Source organism: Typopeltis vanoorti, chromosome 24 (assembly GCF_054136105.1).
Source record: "Typopeltis vanoorti isolate ZY-2024b chromosome 24, IOZ_Tvanoo_1.0, whole genome shotgun sequence".
NCBI classification, from domain to species: Eukaryota; Metazoa; Arthropoda; class Arachnida; order Uropygi; family Thelyphonidae; genus Typopeltis; species Typopeltis vanoorti.
The window spans coordinates 26,381,772-26,406,646 of record NC_143572.1 but is presented as its reverse complement, the minus strand read 5'-3'; the positions used below and the strand labels follow the sequence as shown (position 1 = coordinate 26,406,646).

The following is a 24,875-nucleotide window of genomic DNA, read 5'->3' as shown; positions in this document are numbered from 1 at the left end:
TGGCTATAACAATCAGAAAAGAGGGAGTAACGATTGTACTTAACACTAAATATGAGGATAATCTGGCTGAAGGTTTGGTTCTTGTTTTAAAACTTTCATTTTTAATTCAATGATATTTATGTATTTCAGTTTACAGTTCACCTCTGAAAGCTGCTCAACCTTGATTCATTTTAAAACTGTCTTTTACACACTTCTTCTATATGAAATCCAATTTTACCATGCTCAAAACTAAATAGTCATCACTTCCTGTTTCAAATCCTCTGTATACTTTAGTGTGCTGCACCAGGGAGAAAATATCACTATCAACAATAGCATAGTCAATGAGACTTTTATTTCTTGCATCTTCTCTCCATGTGAATTTGTATACATATTTTTATGTTAAACATGGTATTACTAATAACTAATCCATGTCCTGAACAGAAATCCAGCAGGCATTTACCATTATTATTAGCTTTGCACTTTTCTCCGAATTTTCCCAAAAACATTTCTGTGTCTGGCAATCATTTCCTACCCTGTTGTTTAGATCTCCAAGAAGGGCCAACTTTTCCTTTTTTTTCATTAAGCCAGCTAATGTCTCAAAAAATTCCTCAATTTCTTCCTCGGTAGAGCCTTCTGTGAGACCATAAAAACAAGTAAGTCTCATTATAAAGTTCCCCATTCTGATATTTGTCCATATCACTCTACTTGATATTGCCTACCATTAAAGAAGATTATCCTTATATTTAGTTTTTATGGCTATTTAGCCTATTTTTGTTTAGGAGTACCCCTTATTTTACAATGGCATTGGCTTTTTACTCAAATTTTAGGGCATTACTGATGTTTTATATAGACAGATATATATATAGAGGAAGGAAAACCAGATATACCTTTGTGGGATGTTGCTAGCTGTCTTCTTTTTCAGTGGCATCTATGACGATATACATTCATTGTTGAAGGAAGGCAGTAGAAGATGATGCACAGCTGTTTTGACTGTGCATCATCTTCAGAGCTAATGGGAGAAGTGAAGGCTATGTCATGCTGGCTTGGTGTATCTGTGTTGTATTCTATTGGTAGGAGTTGTGACCTAATTTTTATATTATGGAGCTTCCAACTCTCAATAAACGTCCATTGGCTCTACATAATTTCTGACAGTTGGAAGCTTCATAACATAAAAATTAGGTCACGACTCCTACCAATAGAATACAACACAGATATTTTAAATTAAGAGGATATAAAATCCACATTGTTTCAAAACCGAATAAGAAACTCAAAGATTGGAATCAGAGAGTTTCATGTCGAATATAGTAAACTATAAGGTATCGGCGAACACTAGCGTGAGCTAATGCAAGTGACCCTAGTAAGTAGTATAATACCGGACAACTCGTTGCAAAGGTGGGCAAAGTTCAGATCACTATTCTTAGGTATTTTCCATAATGTAAAAACACATTTCCTAGGAAATATATGCTGTTATTACATTATGGAGGGAGGTCACTACCCAGACCGGTTTCAGCCTTTTTTGAGGCTTCATCAGTGAGTAGCTAGACCATAATACCAAAGTGTATAGCGAAAAGAACTTATATACTCTGCTATATGAGTTTCCAAAGAGGTGCAACCATTAAGTTACTTAATTATAAAGAGCTAATAAGCTTCATTTCGGCGATATAAACAATATTTTAAATTAAGGGTATATAAAAAGGGGATATATTTTGAAACAATGTGGATTTTATATGCCGAAATGAAGCTTATTAGCTCTTTATAATTAAGTAACTTAATGGTTGCACCTCTTTGGAAACTCGTATAGCAGAGTATATAAGTTCTTTTCGCTATACACTTTGGTATTATGGTCTAGCTACTCACTGATGAAGCCTCAAAAAAGGCTGAAACCGGTCTGGGTAGTGACCTCCCTCCATAATGTAATAACAGCATACATTTCCTAGGAAATGTGTTTTTACATTATGGAAAATACCTAAGAATAGCGATCTGAACTTTCCCCACCTTTGCAACGAGTTGTCCGGTATTATACTATGTACTAGGGTCACTTGCATTAGCTCACGCTAGTGTTCGCCGATACTTTATAGTTTACTATATTCGGCATGAAACTCTCTGATTCCAATCTTTGAGTTTCTTATTCGGTTTTGAAACAATGTGGATTTTATATCCCCTTAATTTAAAATATTGTTTATATCGCCGAAATGAAGCTTATTAGCTCTTTATAATTAAACAACACAGATATACCAAAGATAGAAACACCAAGCCAGCATGACATAGCCTCCACTTCTCCCATGAGCTCTGAAGACGACACATAGTCAAAATGGCTTGCATCCTCTTCTCCCACCCCTGATCTTATTCCATAATATCTTTCTCTTTCCCCAAAAATTTCTATGTTCACCCCCATCCCAAAGTATTCTCTGCCCACCTTTAATAATTTAAAAAATATAAAAAAATTAGAGTTTTTCAAAAAAAAAAAAAAGTTTGCATACCTCTTGCCTCACCAATAATTCTCTCACATCTCTCAAACCTCGCTTTTCGACCCCCCCCTCCATTCAGGTCATACTTCCTTCCTTCAACAATGAATGTATATTGCCATATGCTGGGATGCAACTGAAAAAGAAGACAGCCAGCAACATCCCACAAAGGTATGTCCAGTTTTTCTTCCTATATATATATTTTTTTTCTTCCTATATATTCTTCATATATCTGCCCATATAAAACATCAGTAATGCCCTAAAATTTGAGTAAAAAGCCAATGGCATTATAAAAAAAGGGATACTCCTAAACAAAAATAGGCTAAATAGCCATAAAAATAATATTTACTTAGAGGAGTAACATGGGAATTTTCCCAGAAATAATACCTACATCATATTTAATGTTGAATACTATGGCTACTCCCTCTTTTCCCTGATTGTTATTGCCAGGATATAACAGTTTGTATTTGTCGCTTAGAAAGATCTCAGTAGCCATAGTATTCAACACTAAATATGAAGATAATCTTCTTGAATAGTAGGCAATATCAGTTTCAAACTGGAAAAACTTTCAACATGTATCTCTAATCCAGAGTATTTCAGTAATAAGGTGCAACACGTTTTGGCTACTTGTATATGGAAATAGGACTTTGCATTATTTCAACCTTGGTATCACCTCTGGCTCTGGTTCCCACTGGTGAGACCTTAATAAAGGTCGAAACCGGTCTGGGTAGTCATCCTTCCTATAATGCATAGCATTATACGTGTCTGTAAGGATATGTGCTTTGCATTATGGAATACTAAGGCAAGTGATGTGAAGTCATTAGCCTCTATATATGAGTTGCCCAGTCGTGAAGTTACTTCACGACTGTGCAAACTTTGTTTGCTTACACTTGGACACAGGATTAAACCAAGAATATAATTTCTTGGCATCTTTAATTTATAGTATAACCAAGTGGGAAAACTTTCAACATGTTAAGGATCATTTGAACTGGCTTAGGTGAGAAGAATAACTGAACCTCATGTTTATAATGACTGGCTGACAACTAACTACTCTGAAAATAGTTGGATTGTAAACGAATTTGTTGCTATAATCTAGAGAACTGGCTGTGATTTTCCCACTAGTGTCAGTACTCAGTTTGATAAGTGGTGTGATGTCCATAGCTGTAATACAAAACGGTAAACTAAAAACGAAAATCACACAATAAATAAATAAATGTGATGTCACGTTTAATAATATGTAACATAATTCAACATGGTTCAGTTTTGTAACACAATATGATTCAAAATCTGGATAATCAGTACCAAGTATTATGTCTAATTAAAACCATTATTTACATATAAAGATGATAACTGTAAAAAAAAAAAAAAAAAGAGAGAGAGAGATGGAAAACTATTTTGCATGATTGGAATTCTGCAGAGTTAAAAGAAAAATAATTAAAGAATATTTTCCCAAAACTCGTAACTATAGTTAAACACATCAAATTGCATATACATGTTAGCCAAGTTACTGGCAATGGCTAGCATTATTTTAATACCATTACCAGAGCTACTCTAAACTGCTACAGGCTGTAACTATTTATTTGTTTTAACCACCTTACCGGCCATTATGGATCTAATATGCATCCTCATATGCTTCACATCCATCATATATTTCAATGTAATATCAATGGTAATACAATTTTAATATGCACTTTGCATCCGTTGTAACTTGGACGTATATATATATGTCCTGGCCGGTAGCGTGGTTAATACAGTAATCCTACCTACAAAAGGTTCAGAACTGCACCACAATATCTATGCTGTAGTTTTGAACTTTTTTGTTGGCAGATTGCCAATAGTTTGGTAGATAGAAACTTGACTCTTTTTTTTTGTTAAATGCCCTATTCCTGTAGCTTGAAAGACTGCATAGATACTTGTTGGAATGGAGAAGTAGGAACAACTAGTAACTACAGCAAGTATAATGGAAAACTGGTGGAGAATGATGCTGCTTGGGTTTTCAGGAAATAATTGTAATTACAGATGGATGTGTAGGTAACAGAAGCCTCTGGAAGTATACCTACAGAAGGGGACACCGAGAAGATATAAAGCATCTTTTTGTCAGAGTAGAGTAAGTTGGTAAGACAAAGGGTTGGTCAGTCTGATTACTCTCCATTAGAGAGTTCTAGAATTTTGAAGGTTTTCAAAGGCATCTTCAGACACATTGGGAGCAGTATACTATACTATACTAAGGCCACTGTAGATGTCATTTGAATGTAAAAATATCTTCTAATTTGCCATCTTGGCTAGTTGGGTGGATAGTATTCCCACTCCCCCCCAAACAGCAAGTTATGAATTCATGGATATTTGAATGTCTTTATGTGATAGACGAATGTCATTCTAGTGTGAAATTTCCATACTGCTTATTAGTAGATGGACAAAGTGGCTTTGTCCATCTACAGGACACTACAGAACATCCAGGACAAAGGTTTCATGTTTGGTCTTGAGAGCTGCTTCCAGATTATCTAGCCCACAGCCCACCTATCCATGGTACTAATTGTAATGTGCTATATGTTTACAACAAAAATGTAGCAAGAAGAAATTTTTTATATTATACCATACCAGGAATAAATACTGAATGGGAGCTCTGCACGCCCTTCTATAAATTAGATTCATTTCATTCCGTAATAAAATTGAAGTTTTCATGTTGGAATAAATTCTGTTAATACTGGTTTCAATTTTGTGAGGAAATTTTCATATGTACACAAGCTTATTACCAAAATTAGAATCAAAATTGTTCTTATTTGCCAAATTTTAAACAAAATTAAGTTAAAGAAGTCAAGGAAGCAATCCCTGAAAAAGTAGAATAGAACTCAGAAAACGTTTCTTGGCTATTATGTCACCAGAGAGAGACTATTAGAGAATATCATGGAAATTGTAGAAAAGTTAAGACATAGCTTAAAAAAAAAAAAAAAAAAAAAAAAAAAAAATCACATGAAGATTTTGGAAAGAATATTAAAGATAAGAATATAATAAAAGTAGAAAAATGTTTTGGAGCTATTAAGAAAGCCTTAAAATTTGAGGAAATAATATTACAAAAAGAATCAACGATTAAAAAAAGTGATAAAATGAAGATAAGAATATTCCAGATAACCACTTATCTAATAAATAATTATTTTGGAAAAATTATTGAAGAGCAAGTTGATTTAGGCCAAAAAAAAGGGATTAACAAAAAAAAAAAGTCCTTTTTTTCCATCAAGACTATACAGTTGCTAGCATATAAACCACAAATCCATACATGCTAGGAATACTATTACATTTGGGATGATGTGAATCATCCTTAAAAAAAAACTCTAAAACTGCTTGATGCTATCTAGAAGAGCAATCTTAGTAACAACACCTCTCTTACAGATTCAGTCCAGTCAATTTTCTCACAGAAATGGTTTCTACTTTATGCCTCTTTTATAGGTATTTTTGAGAAAAGTTTTGCTCTAGCCATCATTCTTCTGCTTTCTTCTAAGATTATGAAATATCAGCAGCTGTTGGTCATCATCTCTTTACTGAACTGCAAACATACTGAACCAAAGACTGCAACCCCAGCTGTTCAAGAAGAACAGATTCCTGATTCCCTCCTTAACCTGTTGACCACACTTGGTGTTTATGTGCTATAGGTTTTACATCATTGTGTGTAATACTTAAAAAGTTAAGTGGGTAGACCCCTTCTCTCCCTCATGAGCTGAATTCAGTTTCTTTATGAATTGAATAACTTAAGAAAAATTCCAATTGGAAGTGCAGATTGGTAAGTCCTGAAAGGAAAGAATGGTTACGATTTCCCATTTTTAATTCCCCCGGAAAAAATCAGAATTGCATCCCAGAGAATATCTTACCTCTTCTATCTCATAGCACAACCAACTAGAATTTCGGAGAATTGTTAGTTTTTGAATTAATTGAAATCTTCAATTGGACTCTTTCCTCTTAAGCAGTCGTTTCTGTAACATGGAAGTGTATGAGTGACCGCAGCGGGACGCATTGATGTGTGAGCAGGCACTTTGTCTTCGTTCACAGCTGGATGTGATGTCACAGAAGGGGATGAAATGGGACTTACATCGATTAGATGTCTTTGTTAGTGAAATTGCTAAGAAAATAGTGTGGATGCACTAACCTAACCTAAAACTTCCATTTCATCCCCCTTCCAGTGATCTCACATCCGGTTGCGAAAGGAGACAAGGTACCTGCTTACGCATTGATGTGTCTGCTGCGGTCTCCCATAGACTACCATGTTAACGAACCGCCCATTGGAAGGGCAAGAGTCTGATTTTTGAAATGAATTAATTCCAAAACCAGTAACGAGTGGAAATTTTATTGAGTTGCACTGTTAGCAATAAAAGATAAGAAATTGTATGATATGCTAATTTTGAAATTTCAAGGGGAATGAAGAATGGGAAATAATAGTCGAAAGAATATAGGGCTTGAATGTAGAATTTTCATTAGAATTCTGATTTAAGAATCACCAAAAAGGCATGTGAAATAAATATCAGTTTTATGACATGACTTAAGAACTTTTGCAGAAAGTTAAGTTTATGTGTATTAAAATGTAATCTTTTTTTTTATAGTATTTGTGAAAAGTAATTTACGATTTCATTAAACTGATGCTTCCCTTGTTTATCTAGGATTTTAAACTTGATTTTATGTTTCAAATTATACAAAACTCACCATATGATATTTATGTAGTTAGCATTGAAGTATCATCCTGATAAAAATCCTGATGATCCTGCAGCTGCTGAGAAGGTAAGTGAGATTTTTTTCCATTATTATTTTTGTTTGTCATTTTTCACCATTTCTCCTTTATGGTCTATTATTGACTGTTATTATAGTATATCATGTTTTTATCACAGTTTGTTTTTTAACTAAACAAACACTCAGAGATAGAGAATAAAGTATTTTCTCTGACTTAGTGGTTATCCTTCTCTGTTTTAAAAGAAGCTGATATGTTTAGTTTATGTTTTTTTTTTTATAAAGTATTTTTTCTTCCTTAGATAAACTTATGAAATAAAGAATAAATTCTCCCTAATGGCTCCTATTTAAGATTATGGTAAATTCTCAAAGGATATTTAAAGTTCTGAGAGCACCCAAACTTTATAGGTGATAAATTTCTGAATACAACTGTGAAATTGTAATTATTATTATTTTTTTTTAAAAGCTTCTCAAGTTTGTACCTAGCTTTAACGAGTCTTTAACAAATAATGAGTCTCTAAACAGTAGTCTTTAATGAGACCTAGTTGACAGAAAATGATATAGTTACATGGATAGAATGTAAAATGTGTTGTATTTTCAGGGCAAAAAGAGGGAATAGAGGAAAGAGGTGGGGTATTGCTGATTAGAAGTTAGAGAATTGTAGGTCTGGGGAGATGGTTCATTTGATGTTGTCTGATGTGAGATAGAGCCAATAGTACAAAATATATTGTTGGGTGATGCTATAGACCAGGGGATCCATAGGAAGATGGCATGTATTGGCAGATAGCACAATTATTATGGGAGACCTTATTAGGAGGAGGAAAGGGGGGGCATGGCAAGATGGAAGTGGAATTTATACAGTTACTAAGGAATAATTACATGCAACGACATGTTATAGAGGGAACAAGGGATTCAAGAGTGTTGGATCTGATAATAGCATCAGAAGATATATCCATAACCAAGGTAGACACTCTGCCTCTAATTGGGGAGTGACCATGCAGTCTTGTTCTGGGAAGTTGTCAAACATGTGGAATTGTCTGTCAAGAAAGAACTTATGTTGAACTATAAAACATGTAATTATGACAATGTTGAAATATAAAGCTGGTAATTATGACAGACTTAGGAGACATCTTGAACCAGTGCCATGGCTTGAGCTACAAAGAAAGATTGTCACTGATACATGGGAAGCGATAAGATATTGAGAGAAGCAGTATCAGACTGCATACCCAAGGCCAGGAGGATAAACCAAACGGGAATTGAATGCAGAGTAGAAATATATAAAGCAAGAGCTGCAAAAAAAGAAAACACTGTGGAGGGAATATAAAGATAAAGGTTATCAGCATACTCATGAGTAGTATACAAAGGGCAAGCAAGAAGGGCGACTAGTTTGGTAAGAAAGGCCAAATCAGATTATAAGAGAAAATTAGCTAAGCATGCCAAAGTAAACCAAAAAAAGTTTTTTCATTATAAAGCCAGTAAGAGGGAAAATTACTATGGTAGGATAACTTTAAACAGTGCTCATGGTAGGAAGGTGACAGAGACAAAAGAAATAGTTGAGTTGCTCAGTGATCATTTTACAAAGTTGTATCATCCAGTTGGAGATTTTGCATTTGCTGGTGTGATACATGTTATAATAAAGTGACAACAGAATTAGATAAAGGAAATGCTATACTATGATATTGCTGAACTTTGCAAAGGTATTTGACAATACCACATTGAAAACTATTACAAAAGTTGGAGCAAATGGGAATGGATATGAAGCTAGTAGCATGGATATATGGGGGGAGGGGATGGCTGACATATTGACACCAGAGAGTAGTATATGGTGAACTGGAATCTAGGAGAATGAGGGTGACCAGTGGAGTATCTCAGGGTTCTGTACCAGGGCCACTACTCTTTGATTTGTGAATGATATAAGGAAAGATTTAAGAGAGGAATATTCGGTTCGTTGCTGATGATGCAAAACTGGGGATAGCAATACTTGATAAAGGTGATGTAGATATCCTACAGGATGATTTAAATTAATTCACATTGTGGTCAAAGGATAATGATTGTCAATTTAATGTTGCAAAATGTAAGGTTGTGCACTTCGCGTTGAAAAGGTTGCATATGGTGTATCATATTGATGGTACTGGATTACAGGAAATTGATTAGGCTAGGATCTTGGGGATAATGGTGGACAGAGAATTGAAGTTCATAGAGCATATTGCAAAAGTTGATAATATGGCTCAAAGAATTATTTGTATCTTGAAAAATATGTTAACAAGTAAAGATAAGGAAGTTATTATCCCTCTTTATAAGGCTCTGATTTGGCAGCATTCTCAATTACGGTGCACATATTTGAAATTTCTTGGGGGACCAGCAGGGGTAGAGAAGATTCAGAGACGAGTGACCTAGTGACATATCTATGGAATTGCTTCCTATGAGGATAGGTTGAAGGTTTGTGGGTTAGAAAGTTTAGTTGATAGGCAGAAGAAGAGGAATATGATAGAAACTTTTAAGATATTAAAGGGGATTTATAAAATTGATTAAAAGCAAATTTTTCATCATCAAATTCCTGGCATGTACCCTCAAGGGGTGTATAGAATATGATAGTACTACATGAAACTTACATCATTAATAACTTCCCATCTATAATTTTCCTCCAAATCCATCTGTTACCTGTTAAGACTTCAACATTATCAGAACTTATATTTCTATCTTCTAAGGCACTTTTTACTGTATCAGTCCAGATTACTGTAAAAGACCCAGAGGAAGACCAAGATATAGGTCTTCCTCTGGGTCTTTTTCCTGCCTGGCAAAAAGTGCTTGTACCATATCACCTGAGATTAGCTCTGCTAGCACATTCCTAGATGCTAGCAATGTCAAGTCCTTTCCTAATATACTTGTTTTAATATGAATGTTGCCACTGATGCCATCTGTTCATGCCCCTAATCTTTCTCAGGACTCTTATCTACAGTCTCTAGTCTTTGGTCAAGAGTTTTATTTCTCACCAAGCTCTCAGATCCATAAATTAATATTGGTTTGAACACTGTCTTGTATATAGCTAATTTAATATTTTCACTAATTTCTCTCTTAGTCCGTATAAATTTATTCAGTTGACTTCCTACCATACGAGCTTTGTTGATTTTGTTGTCTATTTCCGTATTTAATTTACCATCTTCATTAAAAATTGTGCCTAAGTAGCTGAAATGTTTTACTTTTTCTATAGGTCCTCCATTCACGCCTAAATTGTGCCTAAGTAGCTGAAATCTTGTACTTTTTCTATAGGTTCTCCATTCACAATGCAGTTGATCTTTTCAATGCTTCTGCCTATTTTCATTGTCTTTGGCTTGTTATTGATGCCATATCTATTACAACAGTTATTCAATTTAGTCAGAGAATGATTTGTATTGGATTTATTTTGAGGTATAACATTATCTGCATAGAGCAAAGAGCTGACATTAACATCTCCAAGTTTGATGTCAGGTTTAATACCACTTTCCTTCATAATGTGATCCATATAGATAATAAGGGAGGGGATAATGTACATCCTTGTCTCTGCACCAGATTTAACGTTAAACCATCTTCCAGTACTTCAATTCTAACTGCCGACTTACAACTCAAATAAAGACTAAGTATATAATGTTTTGACACCATACAACTGTAGCATATTGAATAGCTTCTCTCAGCACCTTGTCATATGCCTTTTCCAGATCTACAAAACTTAAATACATATCTTTGTTATATTCCCATGATTTCTCAACTATTTGTTTAAAAGTGAAATCTGATCCTGACAGCCTCTATTTGGCCTGAATCCAGCTTGTTCTTCACCAAGCTTCCCTTCCACAATCGTTCTCACCCGTTTCTCAAGTATACTTTCAATTGGGTGCTGCTATAGACCAGGTGATGGAATTAGATAGTGGGGATAGTATGCATAGGCAAATAGAAGAAATGAGTGGAAGGAGGGTAATTATTATGGGTGATTTCAATTATGGTAACATTGACTGGAAAGAGGAGAGGGCACATGGGAGGAAGGAATTGGATTTTATGTGGTTATTAAGGGACAACTATCTGCGACAGCATGTAGTGAAAATACTAGGGGGCAGAGAGTGCTTGACCTAGTAATTGCATCTGAGAATGTGGCTGTAACAAACATAACCATGTTACCACCAATTGGTGAGAGTGATCATAAGGTCATGACTTAAGAGGTGTCTAAAGGTGTGGAATTTACAATTAAGACAGGGTATATGTGGAATTACCGGGCTGATAAATATGACAAGCTTGGGAGCGTGCTTGGCTCAGTGCCATGGGATGTAAAACTGCAAGTGCTGGATGTTGATAGTGCATGGGAGGTGGTTAAGAAGTGTTTGCAGGAGGCAATGGTTGACTGTATACCAAAAGTCCAAATAATAAATCAAGTAGGGGTTAAATGGATGAATAACACCATTAAGCTTGAGCTGCAAAAAAAGAAACAATTGTGGAGGGAATTTAAGGAGAAAGGCGACCAGCAGGTACAGGAACAGTATAAAACTCAGGCCAGGATGGTAACAAGGGTGGTAAGAAAAGCAAAAGCAGACTACGAAAGAAAATTGGCCATGCAGGCTAAAGAGAATCCCAAACAGTTTTCAATATGTTGCAAGTAAAAGGAAAAATGTTCATGGCAGAATGATTTTAAAAAATGCTGAGGGTAAGGAGGTAACCGAATCAGGTGATATAGTGGAATTACTGAGTGAGCACTTTGCAAGAGTATATCATCCAGGTGGTGACATTGCAGGAATGGAAGAACCAACAGCTTATACTGGAATTGAGATGAATGAAGTAGAGGTAAATAGTCTATTACAGAACCTAAATGTCAATACATCTGTGGGATTGGATGGTATACCAGCTCGTGTCGTACGTGAAGCGGCTAAAGAATTGTCAGTGCCCTTGACCATTTTGTTTAATCTGAGCCTTGGGTCTGGGTCAGTCCCAAGTGGGTGGAAAGAGGGGAAAATAGTTCCACTGCATAAAGGTGGTTCCAACGCTGCTGTTGAAAATTACCGGTCAATCAGCATAACAAGAATCGTTATCAAGGTCTTGGAGAAAATAATCAAGAGGAAAATACAAGATTGGATAGATGAAAATGGGATACTGTATTGGGGACAGCATGGTTTTGTGAAGGGTAGGTCATGCCTCAGTAACTTGCTCACATGTGTTATAACACAGTGATGGCTGAACTGGATAAGGTTAATGAGTTTACAGTGATTCTTCTGGACCTTGTTAAGGCCTTTGACAGGATACCACATGGAATTCTAATCAGTAAATTGCAGCATATGAGGATTGATATAGGGTTGGTGAGATGGATAGGAGGGTGGTTGACGGAGAGATATCAGAGAGTGGTTTATTCAGGAATAGAGTCCACAAGACGGCCTGTGACTAGTGGTGTGCCACAAGGATCTGTTCTTGGACCACTGCCGTTTAATTTGTTCATTAATGATATAGGAAAGGATCTGAGAGGAACAGTGCATTTGTTTGCGGATGATGCAAAGTTGGGTAGGGCAATAGTGAATGCAAATGATGTCAAAATTTTGCAGGATGATTTGGATAGATTGGAGGTCTGGGCTAAGGAGAATGGATGTCAATTTAATGTGGCAAAATGTAAGGTTATACATTTTGGGGTGAAAAGATTAGCATCAGTTTACTACATTGGTGGAACTGTACTCCAGGAAATTGATGAGGCACGAGATTTAGGAGTGTTGGTGGATAAGGAGTTGAAGTTTAGGGGGCACATTGTAAAAGTGGCCAAATCAGTTCATCAAATCACTTGGTTGCTGAAGAATACATTGACAAGCAGGTTATTGTTCCTCTGTATCGAGCCTTGATAAAACCCCATCTCGACTACTGTGCCCAGATCTGGTCACCTAGGTTTCTTCTTGATGGGGAGGAGGAGGTTGAGAGGATCCAGAGGCGAGTGACCAAGATGATAGCAGTTTTGTGGAATGAGCCTTATGAGAACAGGTTGAGAATTTGTGGGTTGCAAAAATTGGTTGATAGGCAGAGGAGGGGGAGATATGATTGAGACATTCAAATTACTGAAGGGTTTTTATACAATTAATTCAGAAGATATTTTTGAGAACAGGGCTGGTTGTGGGAGGACTAGAGGACACCCATGGAAACTTGGCAAAAGTGTGGTTAGTAAGGGTGTTAGAGCTGGGTTCTTTACTTTTAGAGTGGTGAATAAGTGGAATGGGCTGCCAGAGTCTGTGGTGGATGCTGTGAGAGTGAATGAGTTTAAGGCGAGGTATGATAGGTACTGTATGAATGTCGAATAGTTTGGGGCCTCCCTCGATGAGTCTAAGGACTCTCTGGGGGTGCCTGTAATAATAATACTTTTGTAAATCTTACCAGGAACACTCAATAGAGAAATACCTCTGTAATTCTCATATTCAGTTTTATTTCCATTTTTATATATGGGTACTATGAGAGCTCTACTCCAATCATCTGGAATTCGTATCTCTGTCCAGGCCTGAACTATGCAGTGCAGCCACTGTAAGACTTTTATACCAATACTTGAGCATTTCTGGTTGAATATCATCTATTCCAGCTGCCTTTCCACATTTCAGGCTTTTGATGGCTTTTTCTATTTCAGGTATGGATTGCATTCCTGACTGCATGCTTGTTGAGTGTTTTTTACCACTGCGCTATCACTGTTTGTTTCATTTAGCAATTTTTCGACGTAATTACTCCATACTTCAAGGATATCTTTTTCACCAGTTTTCATGTCACCTTTATCATCTCTAATTCCTTTTACAATACTCTTTACTCCATTTCTGAGCTTCTTCAACAACCTCCAGAATATCTTGCCACCTTCTTGATATTTATTTTCTATATTCTTACCAAAGTCTTCCCATGACTTTTGTTTAGCTAGTTTTACACAGTGTTTAGCTTTCTTAAATTTGTCTCTGTATTCTCTAAGAGCACAAGCTGACTTTTTTGCCAGGAACTTTTGATGTGCTTTCTTCTTTGCCTTCGCTGCCTCCTTAACTTCCTATGTTTCCCATGAAGTTCTGATTTTTCTATTCTTGCAGACAACCTCACCACATGCCTCTCTAGCTGAATCAATCAATGTTTTCTTCAGGGCTTGCTACTGAATCTCAATGGTTTTGGTTCCTATTCTCAAAATCTTGAATAATGTTTGTGTATTTTTGTCTACAGTTCACATCGGAGAGCTGCTCAACTTTTATTCTCTTTAAAACTTTTTTATGTGTTCTTCTCAATATAAAATTAAATTTTATCCTGCTCAAGACTAAATGGGGATGACTTACAGTTTCAAATCCTCTGTACACTCTAGTGTCCTGCACTAGTGAGAAGTTGCATTATCGATCCTGACAACGAGAAAATGAAATGAACTGTATTTAAAATAATTTGATGTCTGGCTAATCATTGTTGCAGTTTGAAAGCGAAAATGTGTGTGAACATGGCATGCTTTTAAGCTTCGCTCATAACAAACTTAGGTTATATTTGTGTGTGTGTTTAGTGGGCATTATGCGATCTGGGAATGTTTCAATTAAACGATGGAATAAAACTGAACCTACTTCTTACGTTTTGGAAATGATCACGAATATTAAATTGCTTTTTTTTTTTAAATTAAAATGTTACCAACATTTATCAGGTTGAAAGTGCATTTAATTATAGAAAAAAAAAATTCTTGTTCGCATAGGAATATTTTGGGTAAGTTACTGTGTCAGTATAGTCCAGCGGTTCCTAACCTTTTTGACTCGCAAGCCCTTTTCAGAATCAATTTCTATTGCGGAGCCCCCTTAGGTCCATACAATAAACTCAGTTCCTCCAATTTAATCATTACATCCAATTCAATTGAAATACACATTCGTTCATTACTTGTTATTCAAATTTTTTATTATTCATTATAGAAGACAATTCCTATTTAATTTTACTAATTAGAGTGCACTGTAGTGCAACAGTAGGCCTAAATTAAGATATAACTTAAAATAACATATAAACGTTTAATTAGACACCTGTGATTGCATTTTTTTGCACAGTTTTCTTATTTTAGCTTCAATTGATGATAATTGCAGGCTAATATCTGGTTCTGCATTTAAGCAGCTTCTGTATTTTGTTTTGGTACCTGTATAGGTGGAGAATCCCACTTCACAGAGATATGTAGTTGAGAAAGGCAGCAATACTAATTTTGCTTTCTCAGACAAGATTTTGAATTCATCTTGTAAATGCAGCCAAAACTCCGGTAGACTGGTTTTGAAATGCGATTTTTAGTTTGCTGTGAGATGGCAAATCTATGGGGACCTCTTATTCCGCTGAGTTTAAGCTGGATGGTTTTTTGTTCATGCTGAACACATTCAGTACCCATTTAAAGTCATCAAGCACCTTCTCTTGAGCTGTCAGAAAATAATGTTCAAACGAGTCTTTCAAAGCTTCAAGATGCGTCTGAATATTTTTCTGTATTTTTTCTTGAATCTTGATGTTATTTTCATTCAAGAAGCTTTTTGTAAGAGGGAAACAATCGATATCTTCCTTTTCCACACACTCCAACCAATACATAAGTTTCCTCTTAAAAGAAAACACTTTGGCATTTGCATCAAAAACTGTGGCAGTTTTTCCTTGCAATGATAGATTCATTTTGTTCATTTTGCTAAAAATGTGGGCCAAATGCACCAATTTGCACACCCAGTCAGTCTTCATCATTTAAAACCATTGCCAATAGTGTGTTATGGTCCATCAAAAATTATGCTACCTCTACATGGAAATGCATGTAGAGGTAGCATAAGGAGGGATGCAGCAGGAGGGACTCATGGTGGCTTCCCATATCTTCACACATTAGTTTGAAGAGCCTGCTTTTAAGAGATCGCGATTTTATATAGTTTATTATTATTATGGCATCATTCAACGCTATCATAAGCTCAGAAAGCATTTTTCTCGAGGCTGGCGCATGTCTATGAAGAACGCAATGGCTGCTGCTACATTTCTTTGTCTTATCTTTAATTTTGGCAATGGCTCCAGCATTGTGACCCATCATTGCCTTTGCACCATCAGTGCATATATCTGCACAGTTTTCCCACGGTATTTCATTTGATGAGAAGAATTCATCCAAAAAAATAAATATTTCACCCCTGATGTGTCGGTTGGTAGTGGTCTGCAAAGAAGAAGGTCCTCCTGATAGCTTTGTAAGTAAACATAACGAACAAATACCATTAAAACCGCCAACCCAGTGACGTCAGTCGATTCATCCATTTGTAGTGTGAATTTAGTACACCTGATGGGAACTGACAAGTGTCTCTTTCACGTCATCAGCCATATCACTGATTCATCTAGCAACAGTGTTATTTGATAAAGGAATGTTGGAGACTAACTTAACAGCTTTTTCATCAAGCAAACACTTGACAATATCGATTGTGCAAGGTTTAATAACAGTCTCTGCAATGGTATGAGCTTCACCAGCTCGAGCTACATGGTAACTTATTAGGTAGGAAGCTGCCAGTGCTTTTTCATTATTGGTTTTAGCAAGTGTTGTCATAGTTTTCTGTGAAGCCAAAATTTCGTTGCACTTCCTCTTAAAAAAAAACCAGATGGTTTATCTTTCAACTTGGGATGATTTCCCTCGAAATAACGCCGCAGTTTAGCAGGAAACATGGAACTGTTGGTCAACACATTTCTGCAAATCACACAGAGGCTGACCATCATTTGTTTTTGTGAATCCCATATTCAAGTAACTTTCTTCATATTTTTGTTTTTTATTGGGAGGTCTTCCCTTACTGCCCCACTTCTGTCGTGTTTTGCAAACAATGTTTGAGGTGGCGCCACAGATTCAGAAATGGTTTCTTTTGTGGAAAGCGCTTCTGACAAACAAACGCTGGAGTGCATTGCTTGGTTATCATCTTTTTTTTTTGTCGTTGGCTCATCTGGCGAAGTAATGGAGTGAGCTGCTGGTTTGTCCTCCTTTTCAAATATAACACCTTTTTTCTTCAAAGTACCTGTTTGAAGCCAGCGATCCATGCCTAAAAGAAACTCGCACAGGAATACGAGAATAACCGACTTTATCCTTCATAACCCGGAATATAAAATAAAGCAAATAAAAATTTTATAACAAAATACAAATACTTACCTACTTGAAAACCAATAAAAGCACCTGAGTTAATCAATAATGTAACTTTTTCTACCTGAAATGTATCGCAGTTTGGTTCGAATATACGAGTAGAACAAAACACAACACTTTATTAATGAACACTTACTAACTACACAACTAAACACTCAAAAAGAGGTCAAAAGCACAGAAAACGCATGGAAGAATCGCTAAGAAATCACAGTGTTATCGCTATGAAAATTCACTGTGAAGTGATTTATTCTATTTTTTGTTTCTTATTCTTTAATTTCATTCAATTTTTATTTATTTTATTTTCCTGGAGTGGCTGCGGAGCCCCTGGGAAGTGCACATGGAGCCCTTAGGGCTCCGCTGAGCACAGGTTGGGAACCACTGGTATAGTCAATGAGACTTTTCTTATTCCTTGCCTCTTCTCTCCATGTGAATTTGTGCATATTTTTATGTTGGAACATATTTCCAACATAAAAATATGCACATAAAAATGTTCCTGTTCATTGGAACGTTGTGTTAGTAATAACCAGTCCATGTCCTGAACAGAAATCCAACAGATATTTGTCATTGTTAGTAGCTTTGCTCTTTTCTCCAAATTTTCCCAAAATATATTTTTATGTCTGACAATCATTTCCTACTCTGCTATTTAGATCTCCAACAAGGACCAACTTATCATTTTTTTCAAATTTTTTAATATATGACATATTCAGAGAACTAGAGGCCATCCGTGGAAGTTACATCAGAGTGTGGTTAGTATGGATGTGTGGACCAGATTTTTTTGCATGGAGAGTGCTGAATGAGTGGAATGAATTGATAGAATTAGTTGCGAGTTCCCAGACCATGAATGAATTTAAGGAGAGGTATTATAGGTTTTGTGTGTGTGTGTAATAGTTAGGGTCTCCCACGATGAGTCTCTGGAAGATACCGTATAATAATAATAAAAAGACTTGAGTTTAAGACATACATGAGAAAACAGTCATTTTATTTATAGTAAATCTCAGTGTTTAAGTTATTTCAAACTAACACTTAAATAGTTACTTTCATTTTAGCATGCATGTCTCAAAACACACAATGGAAAGATAAAAATAAGTCATAAGAGTTACATCAGATACTGCATAAGTTCAGTACATTTATTTATTTACTTATAATGTTGACTTAGTCAGTGACAGCTTCTTTAAAATAGTCATTAACTCACTGATTCAACAAAGCAAATAAACAACAACAAAAAAAATCTTGAGAATAAAATTATATAGCTCCTTAAGTTGGCCAAAATATTAAATTTCAAGTTACTAAAATGTGTTCCAGAAACACAATGTTGTAACTACAAGCTATAAGAAACATTTTTTTTTTTTTTTTTTTTGCTTGGTTACAAAGTAAATTATACCACATCAGAAATTATATTAATGTTTTAATCCTTTACCCAAGCTTGAGCTAACAAAAGTTTGTGTGTGAAGTATCTTCAAAAGTAAGTTACTTGTATATGAAAGCAGATGATTTCTCATTAAATTACTCTAAAATCCCATAATGAACAGAACACTTATTTTGGAATATATATTGTACTTGATGGGAAACTACCTAGACCAGTTTCAGACCTTGAGGTCTCATTCTGTGGGAGCTAGACCTGTGGAGATATGCAAAGCTAACTCATTGCAAAAGTCATATTATTCATATACAAGGAGCAAAGTGATGTATCACCATGTTATTAAAATACTCTGGATTAAAACATGAATATAATTTCTTGACATGAAGTTTTATTCTTGTTTTAATCCTTTACCCAAGCATGAGCAACTTATGCATTGAGGCAGATGAATTTACATCAAATTTGCCTAGTGATTCTTCCCATAATGCACAGCAATATACAATTGGAAAAAAATGCTGTGTTTTCTAAAAAAAAATATTTGAAATAATTTGTCCTTTATGACATTAACCAACTTTTGCTACATAAAGGAAAATATCTTTCAGATAGGTTTTTTTTTTTTTTAAGAAACACATTTTAGTCTATTTGAACTCATTACAGTGTTGAACTCTCAATATAGCTAATTCATTCAGACCACAAGGATAGTTTTACTACTATAATAAAACTACTACTATGGTTTACTGTAATGGATTTTGTTTATAATAGCATTGTGAATAGAGGCACGGGCTGAGACTGTTTGATATAACAACAGTTGATGTAGAAAACATAGCAAAATCTTCCTAAAGAAAATGGTTCAATCACAAAATTATGACCTTTTATTGATCTTCCCAATTTTATTTTATTCTTATCATATATTCTCCTAGCTTGTATAAACTATGAAATGATCAGTATATAGTTTACTTAGTTCTTTTAACGTAGTGGTTTCCTTCTCTTATTATCTTTCCTATTAATATTTTGAATCTATTAGTTTTCAAAATTCGCTGAATTGTACATGTATGTTCCTTTGGTCTGTTCTTACAGAGACAAAAAAAGAAACAGCTAATTACAATACCAAATATAGTGGAGTGGAGAAACAAATACATGCAAAAACTGACATAATGATTTGATTTCATAAATCAATTAAAGCAAAAATAACTCATTATACATACTGGAATGAAAGAATATTAGAAGTGTGACTAAATTTAAATAAAGAAAATTTAACAGTTGTTGGCGTGTATGCCCTTGAAGAAGGAAAAGAAGAAAATGATTACTTTTACAAAGAGTTACAAGAAATATATGAAAAATTAAATAAAACAGACCATATAATTACAGCGGAAATCTTAATGCCAGAATAGGAAAATGAAAAAAATTAACAATAATATACAAAAATTTGGAGAATCAACAGTAAACAAAAATGGAAAGTGACTCATTGATTATATAATATATCATCATCATTATCAAATTCCTGACATGTACCCTCAAGGGGGGGGCGCAGTCACAAGATATGATAGTACTACATGAAAAACTTACATCATTACTAACTTCCTATCTACAATTTTCCTCCAAATCAGTCTGTAACTTGTCAAGACTCCAACATTATCAGATTTTATATTTCTATTGTCTAAGGCACTTTGTACCGTATCAATCCACCTATATCCTGGTCTTCCACTGGGTCGTTTTCCTGCCAACCTGGCAAGGAACACTTGTTTTGCTAATCTTTCTTCGCCCATTCTGTTTAAGTGACCATACAACCTGAGATTAGCTCTTCTAACGCATCCCTGGATGCTGACAATGTCAAGTTCTTTCCTAATATCCTCGTTTTTAATGTGATATTGCAATTAATGCCATCTGTTCGTGTCTCTAATCTTTCTCAGGACTCTCATATCTGCGATCTCTAGTCTTTGGTCAAGTGTTTTACTTCTGACCCAGCTCTCAGATCCATAAGTTAAAACTGTTTTGAACACTGTCTTGTATACAGCTAATTTAGTGTTCCGGCTAATTTCTTTCTTATTCCATATGAATTTATTCAATTGACTTCCTACCATACCAGCTTTGTTGATTCTGTTGTTTATTTCCATATTTAATTTACCATCTTCACTAAAAATCGTGCCTGAGTAGCTGAAATGTTTTACTTGTTCCACAGGTTCTCCGTTCACAACGCAGTTGACATTTTCATTGATTCTACCTATTTTCATTGTCTTTGTCTTTTTATTGCTAACCTTCATACCATATCTATTACAACAGATATTCAATTTAGTCAGGGAATTTTGCAAACTTGTAGTGGATTTATTTAGAAGTATAACATTGTCTACATAAAGCAAAGAGCTGACATTAACATCTCCAATTCTGATATCATTTTTAATACCACTTTCCTTCATAATGTGATCCATATAGATAATGAATAACAGAGAGGATAATGTACATCCTTGTCTGATACCAGATTTAACATTAAGCCATCTTCCTGTACTTCCTTTAATTCTAACTGCTGACTTACAATTCAAATAAAGACTAAGTATTGCTTGATGTAATGCCCCATTGACACCATATAACTGTAGCGTATTGAATAGCTTCTCTCTTGGCACCTTGTCATATGCCTTTTGCAGATCGACAACACTGAAATGCAGATTTTTCTTATATTCCCATGCTTTCTCAACTATTTGTCATAAAGCGAAGATCCAATCCTGACAGCCTCTATTTGGCCTGAATCCAGCTTTTTCTTCACCAAGCTTTTCTTCCACAATTCTTCTCAACTGTTTCTCAAGTATACTTGCATAAATCTTGCCAGGAACACTCAGTAGGGAAATACCTCTAATTCTCACATTCAGTTTTATTTCTCTTTTTTTTTTATATATGGTTACTATGAGAGCTCTACTCCAATCATCGGGAATTTGTCCCTCTATCCAGGCCTTTTGAACTATGCAGTGCAGCCACTGTAAGACTTTTATACCACCATACTTCATCATTTCTGGTCGAATATCATCTACTCCTGTTGCCTTTCGACATTTCAAGTTTTTAATGGTATTTTCTACTTCAATTATGGATATGTATTCCTGACTGTATACCTGTTGAGTGTTTTGTACCACTGTGCTATCACTGATTATTTCATTTAGCAATTTTTTGAAGTAATTACTCCATACTTCAAGGATATCTTTTTCTCCCATTTTCATGTAACCTTTATCATCTCTAACTCCTTTTACAGCACTCTTTCCTCCATTTCTAAGCTTCTTAAACACCCTCCAGAATATTTTGCCACCACCTTGATATTTATTTTCTTGTCAGAGTCCTCCCATGACTTTTGTTTAGCTATTTTTACACAATATTTAGCTTTGTTACATTTGTCTCTATATTCTCTAAGAGCACAAGCTGACTTATGTGACAGAAAATTTTGATATGCTTTCGTCTTTTCCTTCACTGCCTCTTTAACTTCCTGTTTCCACCATGGAGTTCTGATTTTTCTATCCTTGCAAACAACCTCATCACATGCCTCTCTGGCTGAATCAATCAGGTTTTTTTTTTTTTTCAAGACTTGCCACTGAATCTCCAAGGTTTGATTCCTGTTCTCAAACTCTTTCATTTTTAATTCATTAAGTTTTGTGTATTTTAGTCTTTTCATATCTGAGACTGCTGAACTTTTATTTCCTTTAAAACTTTCTTACATGTTATTCTTTTCAATATGAAATTCAATTTTATCCTGCTCAAGACTAAATAGTGATCACTTCCAAATTCAAATCCTCTGTACACTCTGGTGTCCTGCACCTGGGAGAAAACATCACTATCAACAATTACATAGTCAATTAGACTTTTCTCATTCCTTGCCTCTTCTCTCCATGTGAATTTGTGCATATTTTTATTTTGGAGCATGGTGTTAGTAATAACCAGTCCGTGTCCTGAGCAGAAATCCAACAGGTATTTGCCATTATTATTAGCTTTGCTGTTTTCTCCAAATTTTCTCAAAGTATTTTTGTATGTCTGCCAATCATTTCCTGCTCTGCTATTTAGATCTCCAGCAAGGACCAAATTTTCCTTTTTCATTGTGTCAGTTGCTTTTTCTAAAGCATCAAAAAATTTCTCCACTTCTACCTTAGTAGAACCTTCTGTGGGACCATAGGCTCAAATAAGTCTCATTGTCCAATTCCCCATTCTGATATTTGCCCACATCACTCAACTTGAGACTGCTTGCCGTTCAAGAAGATTAGCCTTGTATTTTGTGTTTAATACTATGGCTATTCCTCCTTTTCCTTGATTGTTATTGCTTGAATATAGCATTTTGTATTTATTGCTCAGAAAGATCTCACCAGTTTTTGTCTTTTTTGTTTCAGTCACCCCTATTATGTCGATCTGATTCTTATCTAATTCCTCAGCTAGCTCTATTTCTTTGCCATTCAGGCTTCTTATGTTGATAGTACTGATCTGTAACTCTGGTGATGTTGAGATGGGGTGTGCTTTCAGATTTGTTCCAGTAGCTGACTTTTCACTGTTCACTCTGGTTCCCTGGTGAAACAATGGTGGTCTTGTTTAACCAGGCGATGCCCCAGCCAGCATGAAATTTTGTCATGTTGTACCATCATTTTGTATATATTGGTTTAAGCCAATAAGAATACAATTTGGTCAGCTGTATCCCAAATTGCCAGCCCATCCTCATTCGTTAAGTATCCAGGTAGATACCCAACATGGTGGACCGCAAGAAGGTGAGGATTGGACATTAGGTCAGAAGCCCTGGTCGATTCTCCACATTCCTTTAAAGGCTGTGTGGAGGTCTCCTTTCAGTTATACAGCTTTGAGCCTTAAGCACCCACCCTATATATAATTTATAATAATTTAAAAATAATGACTACATTTTACAAACATAAAAATATACATAAATATACATGGTGTGGAAGAGGACACAAATCAATAATAGACTACTTTATAGCAAATGAAAAAGTAGCAAACCTCTTTCTAGATGTGGAAGTCAGAAGAGGGGTACACTATTTAGTGTAGGCAAAACTAAGGTTTTCATCAAACTGGTTACAAAAAATACAAAAAAATAAACCAACTAGAGAAAGAAAATCTAATTACAAAGTAAGACTACTAAATGATTCAAGTATAAGAAATTTATACCAACAGAGGATTAATAACTACTTAGAAAAAAAAATTTGGAAAATGAAGACATTGAGAAAGAATGTAATAATATAAAAGAAATTCTTGCATCAGCAGCACATGAAAGTCTAGGAACACACTAAAAATATCATAGAAATAAAACATAATTGAAAATAAAAAGCTGGCTTTTAAAAGCTGGTTAAGTAGCAGAAAACAAGAAGATGAAATTGAATATAAAATACGACGAGCAATAGCCAAAAGAGAGACAGAGAAAGCTGGGAAAAATTTGTATCATATCTAGAAAATGACTATACAAAATAAGACACAATGCATATAAAATACTAAAACACATGAATGCAGATATAAATGAAACTACAATTATAAAAAAGTGAAATTGATGTAAAAGAAATCTTGGATTACTTTACAGATCTTTGGACAGATAATACTGGCATCAAAAAAATTACACCAGAAACTTACAAAATACTTTAAATGATATAATAACAATGGAAGAATTAAAGGACGACCTAAATAAAATAAAAAATCAGTAGGAGAAGATGCGATAAACTCCGAACTGTAGAAATTTGCTAGGGGGGGAAATTCAGCAAAGATTATTAAAATTTTTAAATAAAATATATACAAATGATCAAAAACAAATAGAATGGAATACAAGTATAGTAATACCTATATTTAAAAAAGGGATAAAACAAAACCTGCTAATTACAGAGGTATTTGTTTATTGAATACATGTTACAAAATATATAGTAGAATACTTAATGAAAAACATAAAATATCCAGTGAAAAAATATTATTAGAATATCAAAATGGATTTAGAAAAGGACGCTCTACAATGGATGCAGCTTTCTTAAAACTACTTATAGAAAAAAGAACAGAATTTAATTTAGTAATCATCTTTTGTATATAGATTACGAAAAAGCATTTGACAAAGTAAAAAGATATATACTGTTTATATTACAAAGAATAAATATACCTAAAATTTTGCTATATCTAATGAATATATACAAAGATAATGAAATAAAATAAATGAAAAAAAAATGTCTGAAAAACAATCTATAAACCAAGGAGTAAGACAGGGATGCCCCTCCAGTACTTTTCAATATTTACATTAATGAAATATTAATACAATGGAACACCTTAAGCA

General features: G+C 34.9%; 1 protein-coding gene across 1 annotated transcript in view; it reads left to right on the top strand.

The window, feature by feature from the left end:
- Nucleotides 1–24,875, top strand: part of LOC150093036 (dnaJ homolog subfamily C member 5-like) — a 101,442-nt gene that overhangs the window by 21,103 nt on the left and 55,464 nt on the right. Inside the window, exon 3 of the mRNA XM_090413452.1 lies at nucleotides 7,152–7,208. Within this exon, the coding sequence (XP_090269578.1) occupies nucleotides 7,152–7,208 (57 nt within the window). The remainder of the gene's footprint in view (nucleotides 1–7,151; nucleotides 7,209–24,875) is intronic.